Source organism: Bombyx mori, chromosome 15, assembly GCF_030269925.1.
Source record: "Bombyx mori chromosome 15, ASM3026992v2".
In the NCBI taxonomy this organism is placed as follows: Eukaryota; Metazoa; Arthropoda; class Insecta; order Lepidoptera; family Bombycidae; genus Bombyx; species Bombyx mori.
In genome coordinates, this window is record NC_085121.1 from 9,970,280 (window position 1) to 9,988,594 (window position 18,315).

Sequence of the window (18,315 nt, forward strand, 5' to 3'; positions counted from 1 at the left end):
ACTTTTTTGTGATTTCATTTTCGATTTCTAATTTAAGCGATAGGGTGGTATGCTAGAATATTTTTCAAGCATATCATGAAGACAGTTCACGAGAGATATTACTTTGCTTACTGTAAGAAAACATTGTACACAAATTTCTTTAACTAATCTTTTGAACGGTTACAAAAGTTGAATGATTTCGCGTAGGAAGCCTATTTCACTTTATGTGATCATTGGAGGCACATCTGGACGGTACAATACTATCACCCCAATAGTTTCATCATGATACGTTCTAACATATAATAGCTTTATAAGTGCTGAGCGAGTAAACCTCCCGATCCACTAGCGGTGCTTTTAGCTACCTCAAGCACTGGTCACCGTCCTCGTCCAACACATCACTTGCGACGAAGGGCTCAGCGAATAAATTAAGTACAGACAGATTCTGCGAAGCACTGCTTTTGATAGGGTTAGTGATAGCAACGTCATCCGGTTTGAGCCCCGTGAGCTCACCTACTAATTCGGTGAATCTGCATAGCCTCCCGAGGTTACTAGAATAGACAGGAAAAAAGTGAGTGAGCGAGACGCCAAATTGAAAAATGACCGCTTATGGCTGAGACATAATTTGTGTAGATCACGGATAGAACGTAATATGGCGCCCTATGTTTGTGTACGATAAAACATCGTTCATGAACAACGATGTATCGCCGATGTTTTGGTTTCAACATCGATGTTAAAACATCGTTTTGTGTGAACGATACATCAATATTTGAAAACATCGCTGTTTAGTTTCATCCCTAATCTCAAAAGCCATAGACAAGATCATAGAGTTAATACGTACCCACAACACGAACTCTATGGACAAGACTTACAGCACTGAGCACATTAAAAACGAATCTGGAAAATATGTTCCGTGCCTACCTACTTTCGTAATTTATCCAATTAGTTAAAAATCTAGATAGTAAAACTAAATTATAATGCACCAATAAAAATATCTAAACAGAAATAAATACTGATTTTAATTAACAGGGTTTTACTGAATCAAAATGTTAGTTAGTTTCATAAGGAAGTTTAAAATTGTGATTCTGTTTAGCTTATTTTTTTTCTATTTAGGATGTGGTATCACATTGAGCCTTATTCGTCTTGATTGTGCGGATGCCGTTACTAAAACTTTTAAATCAGATCCAGATATTACCACATCAAGTGATGGCATTGAATATGCTGTGCTTGTGTTCAGCGGACCAGAAAATAAGAATAAAAGAGATGCTATCAGATCTACATGGGCGAAATTAGCGAATAATATATTTAAAGAAAATGGAGAGAAACTGTACAAATGGAACCATACCAAAATCAGTAGACAAAACCAACAAAATATTATTAAATTATATTTCGTGATAGGATTACAGAAACTAAGTCTACTGGAAATAATGAAACTGAATGATGAAAATAGCAGAAGTAATGATATGCTTTTAATTGATGATCTCCAAGATTCCTATGATAATTTAACATCCAAAGTATTAAAAGCATTGAAGTGGTTTAGTGAAAATTTAAAAAATCTTCGATACTTGATAAAATGTGATGATGATTCATTTGTTAGAATAGATTTGATAGTGAGAGATCTGGAAGCATTTGCTCCGAAAATGGATGGAGAAGAAATAAAATCATTTGTTTCGTATAAGGTTGGTTGGTTGGTTAGTAAAAGTGAATTTCGTTTTGAATATGCTCTTTATAAATTGACTGTTTATTGAGTATTTTTAATGAGCATTTACTCTGGCTTCGAATCCTAATTCTGAGGACTGAGACATTCACTTGGTACTGTTATGAGATTTAGTAAATGGGATATGAACTTGTGAAGCTACAGCAAAAAAATGCCTGTACAAGTAGGTACCAACTTCTTACATTCTACGCTGCAAATGTCATGTTTTCTGGTTTAAAAGGTGGGACATATACAAGAAATAATAATATCATTGAGACTTCAAACTCATGTTTCATTAACTTTTTATGTCAGGTGTTCAATAATCACCCTGTAAATGTCACCTCATCTCATAAAGCAAGAAAATATTATTGTTGTCCACTTTACTTCATAAATGTCATTTTTTAGATGGAAGTTTTGATTGCCTAGCTATCTAGGAATGGTGACTATTATCAATATCAAAATTTTTTATTATTGTGTATCAAATACTCTTTTATTGTTTTAGAAATCTCATTCTGCATATAATGGATTATATTGGGGATATTTCAGTGGAAAAGCCAAAGTGTTTATGTCTGGCAAGTGGAAAGAGACAGATTGGTTCCTTTGTGATAACTACTTGCCTTATGCTCGTGGTGGAGGATATGTTATATCTCGTAGCATAGTCGATTTCGTTGGTAAAAATGCTGAATTATTGAGGTAAATATATTTTTCCATTATATTATTGTATACAAAATACCAAACATATCTAAATTTAGTAAGCTAATTTTTTTAGTTTTTCTTTGTTCACAGTCATTACAATTCTGAAGATGTGTCAATGGGAGTGTGGACAGCACCATTAGACAGAATCAATAGGGTTCATGATGTCAGATTTGACACTGAATGGAAGACTAGAGGTTGCTTGACAAATATGTTAGTTCGACATAAACAAACCCCAAGTGATATGTTTCAGTTATTTAAAAATTTGATTAATTCACATGGCAATAAACTTTGCAAACATGAAAGTACGGAAAGGAAATCATATCATTACAACTGGAATGTTCTTCCTAGTGAATGCTGTCACTAACTTGAAATAATTTGAATAAAAGTTTTGAATGCGAATGTGACAACGCTAATTAAAGTTATATATTGGAGATTGGAGTAGGTGACTAAAAAGTGTCGTAAAGCGAACCATATCAGCACTCTCTATCAAGTATCTACAATTTTTTTCTTAGATGGGTGAGGGAACTTAAGGCCTACCTGGTGTAAAATAGTTACAGGAACCTATAGATATAACGTGACTACCCCCATAAACCTTTAGACTTATAAGGCCAGTCTCAATTGTAAGGTAAAGTACTAAAATTGAAATTTTTGGCGGGTTTGTTACTTTAACACAATGTTAAAATAAACCTTTGTGTGGAAGTCATTCACATGAACATAAGTATGTATTTCATTAGAGAAACTGGTACCAGTCTGCGGGATTTGAGATGCGTGTAGTCTCATTGCTTGAGGCGAGTACACCAGGCGTCTTATCTTTTAGGCCACGAAGTCTCATTGGTTTTTAGATTTTGGTATTAAATCTTACCAGATCAACATAGTTGATATCATAATCATGTTTCGAGTTACTCCGAAACATTCAGTATATTTAACTCGATCTTTATCTTGAGGCACAAACAATGTAAATTGTAGAACAGTCAAACTAGTCAACTAGTCTTTATACGAATTATAATAAATAAAACATAATGCAAACTATCCTTTTTATTTGAATAAATCAACATAAAATTTCAATAAACTCAACATATTTTGTTTTTGGAATAATGACATTTTAACACAAAAAGGTACGTTACTAGCGCATCAAAATATAAGCATTCAAAAAACTAAAAATGAATACTCTGGCTTCATTGAATTTTGAGTAAGGATATACTTTAGTCATAGTAGGCGATACCGCATACGTGTTTCCCACTACCCTCTTGTGTCTACAATTATTTCATAACATTTGGTCCTAACGTATGTACGACATCACTTTGAAGTGCTATTTATATGAAGTATTTGAAAAATAGATTAAATAAATTAATAAAGCAAATAAATATATATCGAGGAAACGTGATTAAGCGACAATGCGTGAACTTTACAGTAGACTAATTTAAAGTTGAAATACCTGAAAATAAATATATTTTAACGAATTTAGCTGTAGGATTGAAATGACTTTAATAGACCTAGAAATAAATTTTTTTTGCACATCGAATATGGTTAATGCCTATCATTTATGTATAAAGCAGTTATAGTCGCTTAGTCACGTTTGCCTTTCATGCGTCGATATATATTATGTCGGAGACGGTCATTAGTTGAGTAGCAAAACGAAGCGCAGCACGATTCCCGACACGATCGTAATGTCGTCGGAGCTCGGCTAACTTCGTGCTACGACAGAGCCTAGACGGTGGAGGCGCATAGACGCATTTCACTAACAAACCAGCCTTTTTGAAGAGCGATACCTCCATCCTAAGGACTGTCATTCGGTTTCGTTTGCTAACGCCAAATTTTGCGTACTTAATATTTCTCTTAACTCGATCACCCCTAGCTATTTGCCCTAATGAAATCTGACGGTAGTCTTAATAATGGAGTTTCTCCGACATATATATATGCGCGATTCAATTGAATCCTTTATTATAGTAAACTATCTTTATGAAGCCATATTAACGTTTTTACATCGAGAAGGCGTAATGTCGATAATTGTTTAAGTACTTCGATACAACAATGTTAAAACGTAAAAGTATTTACACTGACTTTTGATTGATAATGATTTTTAACAATTTTGATTAGCATGGGTAGGTCATTTTTTCAACACTAACTACTCATACAGCGTTTAAAGGAACCGTTTCCGTTGTTAGAACGGTAACATTTATTACGCGATAAAACAGAAAACAATATTGGAACGAAGTTCCTTATGGGACGATGCGGAGGGGTACCCTAACCGGGAAAAAACGTCCGTAACGTAAGATTTTTATTAGTAATGCACACAGTGAACGACTTAACTTTGTAATAACGTACAAAAATCTTATGCAAACAACCGTGAATGAAGTGTACCACAATAAGTTCGCACGTTGCCGAATGATCGTGGGTTATTGCGAAACCTCCAGTTGTATTTTCTTTATACCTCGAATAGAACTTAAAATTAATGTTTTTATAATAAGGAACTTCGTTCTTATCCGGTGTCCCACTACACCACACATCTTTTTTTATGTACGGCGGTAGACGGCAGGAAATATTTGGCATCGATTCCTCCCAACTGAATAAAATTTTGATCTATTCTATGGTAGACAGCGGCTTGGCTCTGCCCCTGGCATTATTGACGTCCATGAGCGACGGTGACCACTTACCATCAGGTGGGCCGTATGCTCGTCTGGCTACAAAGGCAATAAAAAAAATTAACTTTTCTCTTATTTCTGTAATTCGTCACTTTGTACTTTTATGTGCAAATGTGTCTGTCAGTCTCGATTTTATTTAATTATAAGATGTTGACTAATTGCGTTGCCTTTTGTATCTATAACTGGATGACAATTTATTTTAAACTTTAATGAGTTCATAGTTGTTGGCACGACTAATTTAACGTATACATAAATATTCATTAGGCTCGGCACAGACAATCATTGTTTTAGTGAAACTTGTTACAAATATAAATCGTTTGACTGCGCGCACCGTCATTTCCGTATCAAATGGCGTACAATAATAAAATGAAACTTAAGAACTAAACAACAAAAATAAACTACATAAAAAAAAGCGTTTTTTATGTTGTCATGTTTATATCTATATCGTGTCTTTTGTTTCCGACAACGGTTCCCTTACGCGATACGGTACGGCATATTGTTACAGTAAACAATCCAATGATCCGACATTAACGTCCAAGTTTAGTTGTTAGAACAAAAGCATAAGTAATTATTAGTAGATCGAGAATATTCTTTGTGAAAATATAAAATGGTCGTATCACGCTCTTTATTCGACTGTTACCAGCGCATTCATAAAAAACAACGGATATTTCAGAGGAAACTCGATACTATACATAGAAGAAAATATTTGTACCATATACCTACATATTATAAATAAATTTCTTAATTTATTACTTTATAGATTGTTGAGTTGTACAAACAATAGCATAAAAAATACTATACTAGAAACAACCGTATGGTTAACCTTAAATAAAAATGAGAACTAATAAAAAAAATTATCGTCTTATTTTATTAATCAATTTAATAAACTTTACGAAGCGACTTGTTTGTGCTCCCTATATTGCCGATGTTTGTATGCCACCGAAGGTAACCATCTGCTGGTATGTTGGTATGTAAGCTGCACTAAGCTATATCCTTTTGGTGATAATACGGATAATCACGGAGCTTTTGGAACCTCTGGGTCTGCGGAGGGACTTCGGTTCCCTCTGTATTTTGTACCGTATGTTCCATGGGGAGTGCTCTGAGGAATTGTTCGAGATGATACCGGCATCTCCCACCGGAGTAGAGTTCATCCATATTACCTGGAGCCACTGCGGTCATCCACAGTGCGTTTCCAGAGGTCTTTTTTGCCACGTACCATCCGGCTATAGAATGAGCTCCCCTCCACGGTGTTTTCCGAGCGCTATGACATGTCCTTCTTCAAACGAGGCTTGTGGAGAGTATTAGACGGTAGGCAGCGGCTTGGCTCTGCCTCTGGCATTGCTGACGTCCATGAGCGACGGTAACCACTCACCATCAGGTGGGCCGAATGCTCGTCTGCCTACAAGGGCAATAAAAAAACAAAACAAAAACTCAATAAAAATATTCAGCCAAATGAAGGTATGTTGAATTTTTAGGAAATATCGCATATATATGTGTATATATATATAGAATCGCCCTGTGATAATATGAATATTTTGGATATAATATTTAACACGCATAAAATTAGTAGACATTAACCAAGGTTACAAATTGTATTATTGTTACGGTCGCGGTGTCAACGGTTGTGAATGCACACTTATTACCCACCGACTAGGCGACTCCTAAAACCAACAGACACATGAAGCCACTGTCACGATAAAACAGGTCCAAATCTACGGTATCTGTAATGGTCTATTCACCGTTCAAATATGGCAAAACAAGGCATATCAAAATGTCCCATTTTTGATAATCAAAAAATAAGATAATATAATCAGCCGCTTATATGTATGTATTAATGTAGCAACAATTCGAAAATCCTGTTTCATAAATTGAAATCGTATTAGTTCGTTCTGGGTCACCATAGTCGAATTGATTTTTGGTCTTTCATATTATTTAGACATAACTATATGTTCATAAAATAGTTCGGTTGATGTAATTCTAATATCACATTAAAATTAAGTTAATAACTATACTAATGATGTTTGACTTTCATATCTACATAAGTTTGATTATTGTAAAGCGTAGTCCTTGATAATTCTTCTTTGAAATAGTCGATGGTTCTTTGCAAGCCTTCCTGTAGGCTTACCTGAAAATTTATTTATTTAGATTATTTAATTTCTAAACTTGGCACAAGCGGTGTGGCAGACTTGAAGATCTTATTTTGGGCTTCGTCACAGTCACTGATTTAAATCCTAGGAATGAATAGTACACCTGTCAAAGCATTATCTATTAAAACGATTTTCATAACTATATTGGGTCAGACGAGCTTTCGGGGCTACCTGCTTTTAAATGGTAGTTTGAGGTAGACAAATAATTTCATATAAGTATGAGGGTTGTAAAATATTCTAATTAATTATGTTCCCACTATGTGGCCACAAATGACTTCCACAAAAGAATAACGTGCAATAGAAACGATCTCGCAATGTTTACTATACTCATGTTCGAGACAGGCGGCAGCGTGCGAGCTAATGCAGATTTACACAAGATTAGCTGTACCCGCCCGCTTCGCTGGGCATTTAAAATTAACATTATTATTTCTCACCCCCACAAACATTCTCATCATTATAGCCCACGCAACTGGTGTAGGGGGCCCAACTCATATAATATAAATATTAGCCTATCCATTAAGTACGTGTATTTTCGACATGGATACCAAGTTTCAAGTCAATCGGATGCACGGTTCAGTAGTTATAAACGGAACATCCGTAAAAACTAATGTAGATTTATATATTAGTATAGATAAAGACATAGCTCATGTGTCCATTTTAGCTGATAAAAACCATCAGTACTTCTAGTTTCTTTTTTCCTACAAAGCATTAATCTATTATTTTTCTGAGCCAATACTTTTATCCGGTTATTGTGATTATTATGCTTGCACTTGCATGCAGCAGAGATGCAAATGTTGCGATGGATGTGTGGAGTAACGAGAATGGATAGAATACGGAATAAATATGTTAGAGGAAGTCTGAAAGTGGCACCTGTGACAGAGAAGCTGAGAAGTGCGCTTTTGGGATGGTATGGACATGTGATGAGACGAAATGAAAATGAGGTTGGTAAAAGAATGTTAACTATGAATCTGAGGAAGAGGTAGACCTAAGAAGAAATGGATGGATTACGTGAAAGACGATATGGGTAAGAAGGGAGTGAGCGAAGCAATGGTATATGATAGAAGAGTATGGAAGGATAAAACATGTTGCGCCGACCCCAGGTGACTGGGAGAAGGGCAGGAGAATGATGAAATGATGTGATTATAATGCTTACTTTAGGTTTCCAGTGTAAATGGGCCTCCGCCACTGCAATGTCCGGTCGGCGCCGCTGGGGGTCGTCCTCGACCGCGGCTCCCGTGGCGACAGTACTGCGGCACCCGGGGACTAGATTCTTTATGATCATTGCAAATTCTGAAAAAAAAGCACGCTCATTTCACACACACTAAAGCATTTTTTCCCGTGTAACTACTGGCACTTATAATCACAAAAAGCCCAGGTTCTGTAACAAAGATACCGACTTTTGTTGGTAATCGAACCTGGACGCCGTGGTTTAATAGTTAAGCGCCGAACACCAGACGATCGAGGTAATCGACTAGCAATGAAAATTTATGAAAATTTAAAAATGGACGGTAGTTTCACAATATTCAAATTTCGACGAATAGTCAATGGCGTGGTCCGTGATTATGAAAATAATTATGTATTCGAAACTTCTCTACCTAAATCTGTAATTATAAAATAAAAAACAATAACGCAAGATTAAATTGTAAATGTACTTATTATTACATAGACAGAAGTCATAATAAATAACAATTACAATAAAATCACTCCTCTTAAATTAATTTTCAAAATGTTAATTAAAGCAACGTTCATACTAAATTCGTTTTTTGCTAGTAAAACATGCCCGTTTTCGTTCGTAAATTAGTTTTAATATTCACCTTCTATAGTATGTTCTACCGGGTTCCCAATGTTAACAGGTAATGTATAACTAGAAGCCATTAAGCCTAGCAGTCCATCGACAAGGTCAGACACGTAGCAGAACGATCGGGTCTGTTTTCCGTTACCATAAACCTGAAATAATAATAAAAAAAAGAATCAATACCGAACATGGGGAGGTATTATCTGCTTAATGTTAACAGTACAGAGAGTATTGTTTCCATTTAAAATATAAAAAAAGAAATGTTGTCGGTTTCAATATCAAAATGTTTTTAAAGTCCTGATCGGTGGTTTGAAAACAATTGAAATTATGAAGCACGAACAGGCAATAGGACTATAATGAAAACATTTTTTTTAAGAGTGCTAATTTACTTAAAATGTTCATCTAGGTTCTATTTCCGTATGAAATTAATATAATTTATAGATCATTAAAAAAATACAACTTGACCCTAAATGACTTTGACACTTAATACAATCATGACGCATGACGTCATGTCTCGTTATTCGCTGTGGTTAAAAATGTAATTTCTATGTATTATTAAAGATCAGTAACCACACAGCAAAAGCGTAGGTAGATATCTACATATTCCATTATTTTCTATTTTTCTTTTTCAACAGTCTGCAAAACCTAGTAGCTTATTTTAACCCCGAATGACGTCACGCGCAATGAAGTTCCGAATGTTCGGTTGCATTTTCTAAGTATAAAAATAATCAAAACTAATAAGAAAACCGCTTCAAAAAACAAAAATCTATAAGTACAAACCTAAAATAAGTTACTACTTACTGTAATAGTTAAATTCTGTAAAGCTTGCATTATGAAATTAGAAACTACACGACCGTCTGAAACATGCATTCTAGGTCCGTACGTGTTGAATATCCTAGCGACTCTCACGTCGACTTTCTCTTGTTTTGCGTACGAATACGCCAGTGTCTCTGCAACTCTCTTGCCTTCGTCGTAACACGCTCGAGGGCCTGTAAAGTAATTTGTTAATTTATTATCATAATTTCAACGAAGCACTGGCGACGAATGAAGCGAATTGAAAGGTAAAAACCTTGCGTATGTACTACATAGGTCTATGTGCGTATGAAAGTTCTCGAAATCGCTGATAAACTATACTAATTCAAATTTATATTAAAACATTTAAAAGTCTTGGAGAAGTAAAGAAACTCACATGTGAGTGTATTACACTCCCATGTTCGGGCAGTCATGTGTGTATCTTAACATGTGACAGAATGATTAAACAGATCTTTCATTTTTTACACAAAGGGTTAGCTATTATACTAATGGCAACTGCACGTTGCATTTATAAATTGTCTAGTGGAACGAAATCCAATAAGAACTAAATAGATTATTTTGATGAATTAGAGGGTAGTTTATTGTATAAGTATATTATTACCAATTGGATTAACATGGCCCCAATAAGATTCAGGTTGTGGATGCACCAAAGGATCTCCATATACTTCTGAAGTGCTTGCGATCAGTATTCTAGCGCCGACGCGTCTGGCGAGACCTGAAATTGAAAATGTACCTAAAGTAGTTTTTTTCCTTTTAGTTTAATAGTTAGTTTGGCTTTTACTTGCCTGTTATTATTACAATTATAAAAATCTCTAATACTACTACGGGATACATGGGAACTGAATTTGAGTTATAGTTTGTTTAGTGGGGCAACAGAGCACCACAAAAATTTGTTGTAAATGAAACGACCCATGACTTTTAAAATAAAAAAAGCAGACGTGCGTAAACCTTACCTCTCTCTCAGGTGAGGTTTACCTACATTTTTTTCTTTCCTATTTATGCTGATAGCCTTGAGAGGGTATTTCAGCTTCTCCTTGACATGTAGGTGAGCTCTCGGAGCTCAAACTGGGAGTGTTGATAGCACTGGCCCTAGCAAGAGCAGTGCTTCACCGAATCTAACACTGGATCGGAAACGCGACCCACTGAGAAAATTCGGCGAGAAACTCAGTGGGCTGTGTCTATGGGTTAATTCACTCGGACGGGGACCGGAGTACCTATTACCCACCGTTTAAGTAAAAAGTAAATTGCTGCATTATTTCAATCCATAATAGACACTGTTTTGCAAAAACTTTTACTAAGGAAATGAACTTTATCAAAAATGTTACTTAGGATTGAACAAACATTACATCTATATGTGAAGTATCATAATAATATTTTGTAAGCTTTGTGAAGTTATTATTCGTGTCACATTATTTTATTACTTACCTAACATATTTATAGTTCCTAGAGTATTAGTCTTGATTGTTTTAACAGGATTTTGCATATAATGCGGTGGGCTGGCAGGACTAGCTAAATGATATATTTCGTCTGCCTAAAATGAAATAATATTTGTTAATTTATTATACCCAAACAATTTTTAACTATTTTTTCACAAGATTAACTGAATCTCTAGGTTACTAAGTATGTTTAAGTATGTTGAAAATGTTCGAATTCAGTTAATTAATGTACTTTTTTATTTCCCTACCGATTCGCTGGCAAGCTAAGAGGCTTTTACGCTACGCTGTGTGTGTGATAGGAGTCACGGGTCTCAACCCGAGAGAATGTGCTAACACTAGTCCTAGCAAGAGCATTGCTTGGCAGAATTTACCACCAGATTGGAATCGCGTCGCACTGAGGAGATCCGGTAAGTAACCCTCCTCCTCCCTCAATGAGTCGTGTCTATGGGTTAATTCGGTCGACCAACTCTTCGTCGTGTTCGATGAGTTCGACGAGGATGACCAGTGCTTGAAGAGCCTAAAAGCACCGAGAGCGGCTCCGACAAGAGATGTTTCGGGCGAAGGCGGCTTTGCGTTGCCCTAAGGTTATTTCAAGGCTAATTCGACGCTTCAGTTTTTAAAAAGAATGATTAAATCATTAGTACGTGGGCAGTGACGGAATAAAGGTCCAGAACGCCCTAGGCAATCACTTTATCGGCGCCCCTGTACCGGCCATAAATGGCCATCATAATACTATAAATTTTAACTAGTTGTTTTTGCAATTACGATGACGTTGTATCATCAAACCCTAGACTTTAGTAGACCAGGACCCTTGTACTTACGCTAATGCGCAAATGAAATACAAAGAAACCCGCAATATTGCATAATACGAGTATATCGATGGAATATAATCTATTATAGATTAAGAATACAGATCAGCATTTAGTTCTTAATCGTCGATATTTTATTTTCTTTATTTATTTAAAAATTCTGAGCTCGCGCGCCCCTTGTAACGCCCCTAGGCACGTGTCTAGTTTGCCTTACGGATAATCCGTCTCTGTACGTGAGTTTGGAGCAGGTTTTGTGTCTTGGTGTGTCAGGGTATCCGTAAACGAGTTCCCCGGCATTAAAAAAAAAAGGTTTTGTGACGTGTGAATTCTCAAAATAGCTCTTTTGAAATTTCTCTTTGTCTATGAAATCAGCTCTGTTACGAGAACTTGTAATTTAAAAATTAATTGTAATTTTTCGCAGTTCATACACGAAAGACCACTACCCGAGCATCAGTGTAATGTTTACGTATAGATAAAAAGTTATTTTTATTAATAATATTATCAAAGGCATGTTAGGACTATGCATCCACAATTTTGTTTGATAAGAATTAATAAATTGAATTAATCTATGTTATCAAATTGCACTTCAGACTTTTTAATGGATACTTTAATCACTAACTATAACATTCAACATTCATTCCAAGACCTATTGTCTCAAAGTATGAGAAAACTATTCATCTTTCATGAGAAAAAACCGTCTAGAATTTCCGAAGGAAAACAGTCGATTAGGGAATGCAGTTTCATTATTACACCAGACGTATAAGATATTTTATTAACATCCTCTAGAAAGTAATAGGAGTAATTTAATATCATGCCTCATTTTAAATTATGTTGCGAATTGTTTATGTTTATATATCTACAAGAAGAGCTTTATAAGCATTCTATTCTACACTGAAAACCTCCAAAATAGGATTATATTCTTTTTTTATTTGTTTAGATGAGTGGACGAGCTGACAGTCCACCTGGTATTAAGTGAGTACCGGAGCCCACAGGCATAAACAACGTAAATGCCGCCACCCACCTTGAAACATGAGTTCTAATTACCAGTTCTATAGTACAACAGTTAACCCATCCTTCAAACCGAAACACATTACTGCTTCATGGCAGAAATAGGCAGGGTGGTGGTACCTTTTTTTTTTATTGCCATATAGGCAGACGAAAATACGGCCCACCTGATGGTGAGTGGTTACCGTCGCTCATGGACGTCAGCAATGCCAGGGGCAGAGCCAAGCCGCTGCCTACCGTTTAATACTCTCCACAAGCCTCGTTTGAAGAAGGACATGTTATAGCGCTCGGGAAACACCGTGGAGGGGAGCTCATTCCATAGCCGGATGGTACATGGCAAAAAAGATCTCTGGAAACGCACTGTGGATGAACGTAGTGGCTCCAGGTAGTATGGATGAACTCTACTCGGTCGGTATCATCTCGAACAATTCCTCAGAGCACTCCCCATGGAACATACGGTACAGAATACAGAGGGAACCGAAGTCCCTCCGTAGACCCAGAGGTTCCAAACGATCCGTGAGAATGGGATTATCGACAATCCGAACGGCCCTCCTCTGTATGGAGTCAAATGGAAGAAGCTGATATTTGGGAGCCCCGGCCCAGAGATGGGAGCAGTACTCCAAGCGAGGCCGGACTTGTGCTTTATAAAGCAAAAACCTTTGTCCAGGCGTGAAGTACCGCTTCGCTCTGTTGAGGACTCCCAGCATTTTGGACGCCAACTTGGCTTTGCCTTCCAAATGACTCCGAAATTGGACATCGCTCGAAATGTCGACCCCAAGTATCCCAATACTCTTGGAAGGTTGTAGGGATACTCCTTGGAATTGCGGCGCCATGACAAAGGGGTCCTTCTTCGCAGTGAACGCGCAAACCTGTCTTCAACGGGTTGAATTGAACCAAATTCAATTCACCCCACTCAGAGGCTCGCCCCAGAGAGCTCTCTACTTCAGACACAAGTTTTGATCGTCTCTCTTGCACCACGCTCCGTGAGAGACTCTGATGGCCGATATATCGCGCATCCCCCGTGCTGTCATCCGCATAGCAATGCATGCCATCAATAGACAGCATGTCATTGATATACAAGATGAAAAGCGTAGGGGAGAGCACCGGACCTTGTGGAATGCCAGCGTTAATGGTCATGGTATCAGAGCATTCACCGTCTAGAATGACCGTGATGCTCCGCCCATCCAAAAAGCTAGCGATCCACTTGCAGAGCCCCTCGGGGATTCCGTAAGCTGGTAGCTTCGACAGAAGTGCCCTATGCCAGACCCTGTCGAAGGCCTTCGCGATATCAAGGCTCACAGCGAGAGCCTCGCCCTTGCTCTCCAAGGCTTCAGCCCACCTGTGAGTAAGGTATACAAGAAGATCGCCAGCTGAGCGACCGTGACGGAAACCGTACTGTCGGTCACTGATCAGCTGGCGATCTTCAAGATACTTCAGGAGTTGTATATTTATTATTCGCTCCATCACCTTGGAAAGCAACCTTGGTACCTGTCCGTGAAGTCTCACAAGATGCCCTACCATCAGTAACAATACCAGTATCTATAGCTCATACCAACTATGAGCTTGAATATGAAACATTACCAGAGTCATTTGTTATCACTCAAAAACTTTAGTACAGTAGTAGTGAACTCTAAAGACGATGCATTGAATGAGGGCGTAAAAATCATTTTTTTTAAGACCTTAAATAACAATTCAATTTGAGGCTGAAGTTATGGTCATAATGGTAAAGCAATTGAATAAATATTTACATTTTCTGAAAGGGACAATGACACCAGTGACATTCTTTGTCTCTTTTGTTTTAAGAAGGTCATAAGAACTATGTTGAATGTTTATAGTTACATTTTTTTGTTATAATAGTAGATTACCGACTGGTATGAATACTTGGAATTGATTATGGATATATGTACATTGTTTACATAATATCACCCTATTACCTGCAGATTTCTTTGAGCTTAGTTGTGATTCATTCATGATAATGTCGTAAATAGTTAGTAATTGATTTTCTGTAGTAATATTTGACCAAAATTTTATATTTCCCTCAAGAAATTCTGGACATCTCGGTCTACAGGGTAGTAATGGCTCTGATAAAGAATGGATAGCAGAATTGATCTTTTTTATTGCATTTGTAGGTAGGCAATGATGGCACATGATGGGGAGTGTTCTCTGTTATTTCTGTATATTAGAATGTAATATTTATTTCTAGACGAATGGAAAAGCTGTTAATGTTTTTTTTACTTTTTTATTTCTGTATATCAGAATGTAGTATTCATTTCTAGACGAATGGAAAAGCTGTTATTGTTTTTTTTTTATTGCTTACATGGGTGTACGAGCTCACAGCCCACCTGGTTGTTAAGTGGTCACTGGAGCCCATAGACATCTACAACATAAATGCGCCACCCACCTTGAGATATAAGTTCTATGGTCTCAGTATAGTTACAACGCCTGCCCCACCCTTCAAACCGAAACGCATTACTGTTTCACGGCAGAAATAGGTAGGGTGGTGGTACCTACCCGTGCGGGCTCACAAGAGGTCCTACCACTAGTAATAATTATAATAATAGTAATACTATTTTACAATTCCTTATCTGTTGGTACAATCTAGACTATAGAGAGAGGTAAATTACTATAAAGCTGAAATCAAAGTAGTAGTTATTACGTTCTTTTTCCTTAACTGATAACAATACTTACTTCAACATACAACGGATTGACGATATCATGATGAATCATTTCAAAATTACGATGTCCGAACCAATGCTCAACGTTTCTCTTCCGGCCAGTAAAGAAATTGTCGACTACAATGACTTCATGACCTTTCATCATGAGAATATCAACTAAATGTGAGCCAACAAAACCAGCTCCTCCTGTCACCTGGAATATCATTAAAAGTATATTTATTGTGATTTAAAGCAAATGGGGAGGCAGGCTCATCTAGTTGTCAATTTCATACAGGAAGCTATAATCTTGTGAGAGCAATATATTACATATCGACGCTTGAAAGGGGAACATGACTAAGCGACAATAACTGCTTTGTACATATATGATAGGCAATAACTATATTCGATGCGCAAAAAAATAAATATTTCAAGGTCTATTAAAATCATTTCAATCCTACAGCTAGATTCGTTAAAATAGAATTTTTTTCAGGTATTTCTCAGGTATATTTTAAATTAATTTCTACTTTAAATTAGTCTACTGTAAAATTCACGCATTGTCGCTTAGTCACGTTTGCCTTTCAAGCGTCGATATTATTTGTTAGATTTTTATTTGCAAAAGGTAACAAAGCTACTGGGCTGTTTTTATGTTGACATGAAGACAAAAAGAGATGGTCTAACTTATAGCCTGCTGGAAATATAGGTAATAATATAAAAGTCATTTTCAGAAATTCTGATACAAAAATACAGCAAATGTGCATACCTACAGTGTTTTGATTCACTAGGAATCGAGGACATTCAGGTTTTACATGATTACAGTTGATAGATTAGGTTGATAAATTATAATTACTTCAGTGCGAAAACCGTGAGTTTCAAATACTTACTAAGATTCTTCTCCTTTCTTTATATCCTAAAAACTTTACTTCAGGGTACTTTTGAGGCATTCTTCCTTCTAAAATAGCAATCTTTTTTTCTAATTCTTGTATTCGATTTTTTGCTTCAGCAAGCTCATGTTTTGTATCATCACTTGTTACTTCATTTGATGATTGCAAATTCATTTTATTTATATTATTATATTCGTCCTTGGGAAAAATATTAAAACCTCTAAATGTGATGTCCCTTTTCTCTTCAGCTATTTTGTAGTGAGTCCGCCCATGTTCACTGTTCGATTTTGTGATGATCAGATATATTAATATCACTACAAATAAATTATTTAGATTACAGTAATCCCCCAAAACAAATTAATTTAGTTTTTGCAAGCTACTATTACGTCATGATGAAATCTATTTCTTTATATTAAATACCTTAGAACAACTTTTATTGAATATTGAGCTAGTTTACCCTTGCACTGCAATATGTGAAGTAGCAATAATGCACGATCGTAAAATTACAGTATGATAAGTATGTAATTTTGTGAAGATAGTCACCATTATTCACAGATATCATAGATGTTATTGTTGATGCTAGCAATATCTATTAATTATAAATAGATGTAAATGACTACTTGTACCATATTCCATATGATTACAGATAAATGCGAGTGATACTATTATCCAAAGTATAAAACTTTTTAAAACATTGATTTTATTCCCAGGTATATTTTTCAAATATTTCTATTGATTTATGGGATGCATATTACAAATTTAAGATTTTGAGGTTTGGACAAAAAATAGCTTCATTAACTAAAATTTTTTAAAAATCGATAAATATTAGAGCCAAGCCGGCCTATAAAAAGATTGGGTTCGTTTTGTCGCTGACTTTTATATTATTATAAATTATCTGTGAATGTTTTAGAATTTTGTCTAAATTAAGCTTTTCTAATATTTTTAAATAATTCAATACTTACGCAGAGATAGCACACACAGAAATGAAATTGTCTTTCTAAATTTCAGTGTTTGCCTTAACATTGCTAATTTTATGACAAACTTGACATTTCTAATATAACTATGTTTGTGCTTCGATACATAAGTTACGTTGGATACAATAGTACGGAAAGAGAATTCTCAAGTGTTAGTTGGCAATGGCATCGACAACGAAATTGTTATCGAATTGGACTGTTGAAAACAAATTGATTTTTGTTTGATATGTCCTTTGTCAGCTGTCAAGTATCAGCTGAGCATACGTTTTTAAGAAATCGTTTCTGAATTGACAAAAGAAACCTATCTCATATATATAGGTAATAAAAACTTTCCATAGTGGTAAATATTGCAATGCTGTAAGCATTTATAAAAACATATTGTGGACCTACGACAAGTTTCAGAAAAGTCATTTATTAATAAAAAAATAACACTAACATGAGTTTTGCTGTTTGAATCTTAGGAACGTCAGTGGCGCTTCCTTTTTCTAACAATAACTTCGAAGATGTTACAGTACGTTAACATTGTAAGTTTATATTTAAAATGAAATGAAATACTAATAAAAATACAATCAGTTTTTGAGAACATTATGTAAGTACATAAAATGAGAATATTAGTTTTCGAATTACAAAGTAATAGTTTAACTAAAACAGCATTTAAAATGTTAAAATTTGGAAAAAGTGAAGTACTTATTGTGAATATTGATTTTTTACACGATATAAATAGAAAAACCATAAGGCGAGGTATTTAAAGTAAAATTGAACAAAAAATACAAATTTCATTACAAAGATAA

The 18,315-nt window shown here is 35.8% G+C and overlaps 2 protein-coding genes across 3 annotated transcripts; one reads left to right on the top strand and one right to left on the bottom strand.

Moving 5' to 3' along the window:
- The first annotated feature begins 813 nt into the window (after positions 1–813).
- On the top strand, positions 814–3,394 carry LOC101740645 (beta-1,3-galactosyltransferase 6). Of its 2 annotated transcripts, none has more exons than XM_004928403.5 (3): positions 814–1,667; positions 2,175–2,365; positions 2,459–3,394. In XM_004928403.5, exons 1-3 carry the CDS (start codon positions 1,023–1,025, stop codon positions 2,730–2,732), a joined length of 1,110 nt encoding a protein of 369 aa, XP_004928460.2. In that variant the 5' UTR covers positions 814–1,022; the 3' UTR covers positions 2,733–3,394. The 2 variants fall into 2 exon arrangements, with proteins under 2 accessions (XP_004928460.2, XP_004928461.2); XM_004928404.5 differs by having other exon boundaries at positions 814–1,655.
- Positions 3,389–17,757, bottom strand: LOC101740507 (UDP-glucuronic acid decarboxylase 1). The gene is made up of 9 exons (XM_004928402.5): positions 17,513–17,757; positions 16,551–16,864; positions 15,704–15,883; positions 11,191–11,296; positions 10,367–10,480; positions 9,754–9,941; positions 8,972–9,104; positions 8,311–8,447; positions 3,389–7,135 (listed from the first exon to the last, which is right to left on the bottom strand). Exons 1-9 carry the CDS (start codon positions 17,571–17,573, stop codon positions 7,022–7,024), a joined length of 1,347 nt encoding a protein of 448 aa, XP_004928459.2. The 5' UTR covers positions 17,574–17,757; the 3' UTR covers positions 3,389–7,021.
- Between the last annotated feature and the right edge of the window lie 558 nt (positions 17,758–18,315).

Bases quoted from the DNA above. Each gene is read 5' to 3' on its own strand.
- LOC101740645 (XM_004928403.5), top strand. From the start codon at position 1,023: ATGTTAGTTAGTTTCATAAGGAAGTTTAAAATTGTGATTCTGTTTAGC. The intron at 1,668-2,174 runs GTTAGTAAAAGT...TTATTGTTTTAG, and splicing joins CGTATAAGGTTGGTTGGTTG to AAATCTCATTCTGCATATAA. The intron at 2,366-2,458 runs GTAAATATATTT...CTTTGTTCACAG, and splicing joins AAAAATGCTGAATTATTGAG to TCATTACAATTCTGAAGATG.
- LOC101740507 (XM_004928402.5), bottom strand. From the start codon at position 17,573: ATGTTAAGGCAAACACTGAAATTTAGAAAGACAATTTCATTTCTGTGT. The intron at 10,481-11,190 runs GTAAGTAATAAA...TTTCAATTTCAG, and splicing joins AGGAACTATAAATATGTTAG to GTCTCGCCAGACGCGTCGGC. The intron at 9,942-10,366 runs GTAATAATATAC...ATTACTTTACAG, and splicing joins GGGCCATGTTAATCCAATTG to GCCCTCGAGCGTGTTACGAC.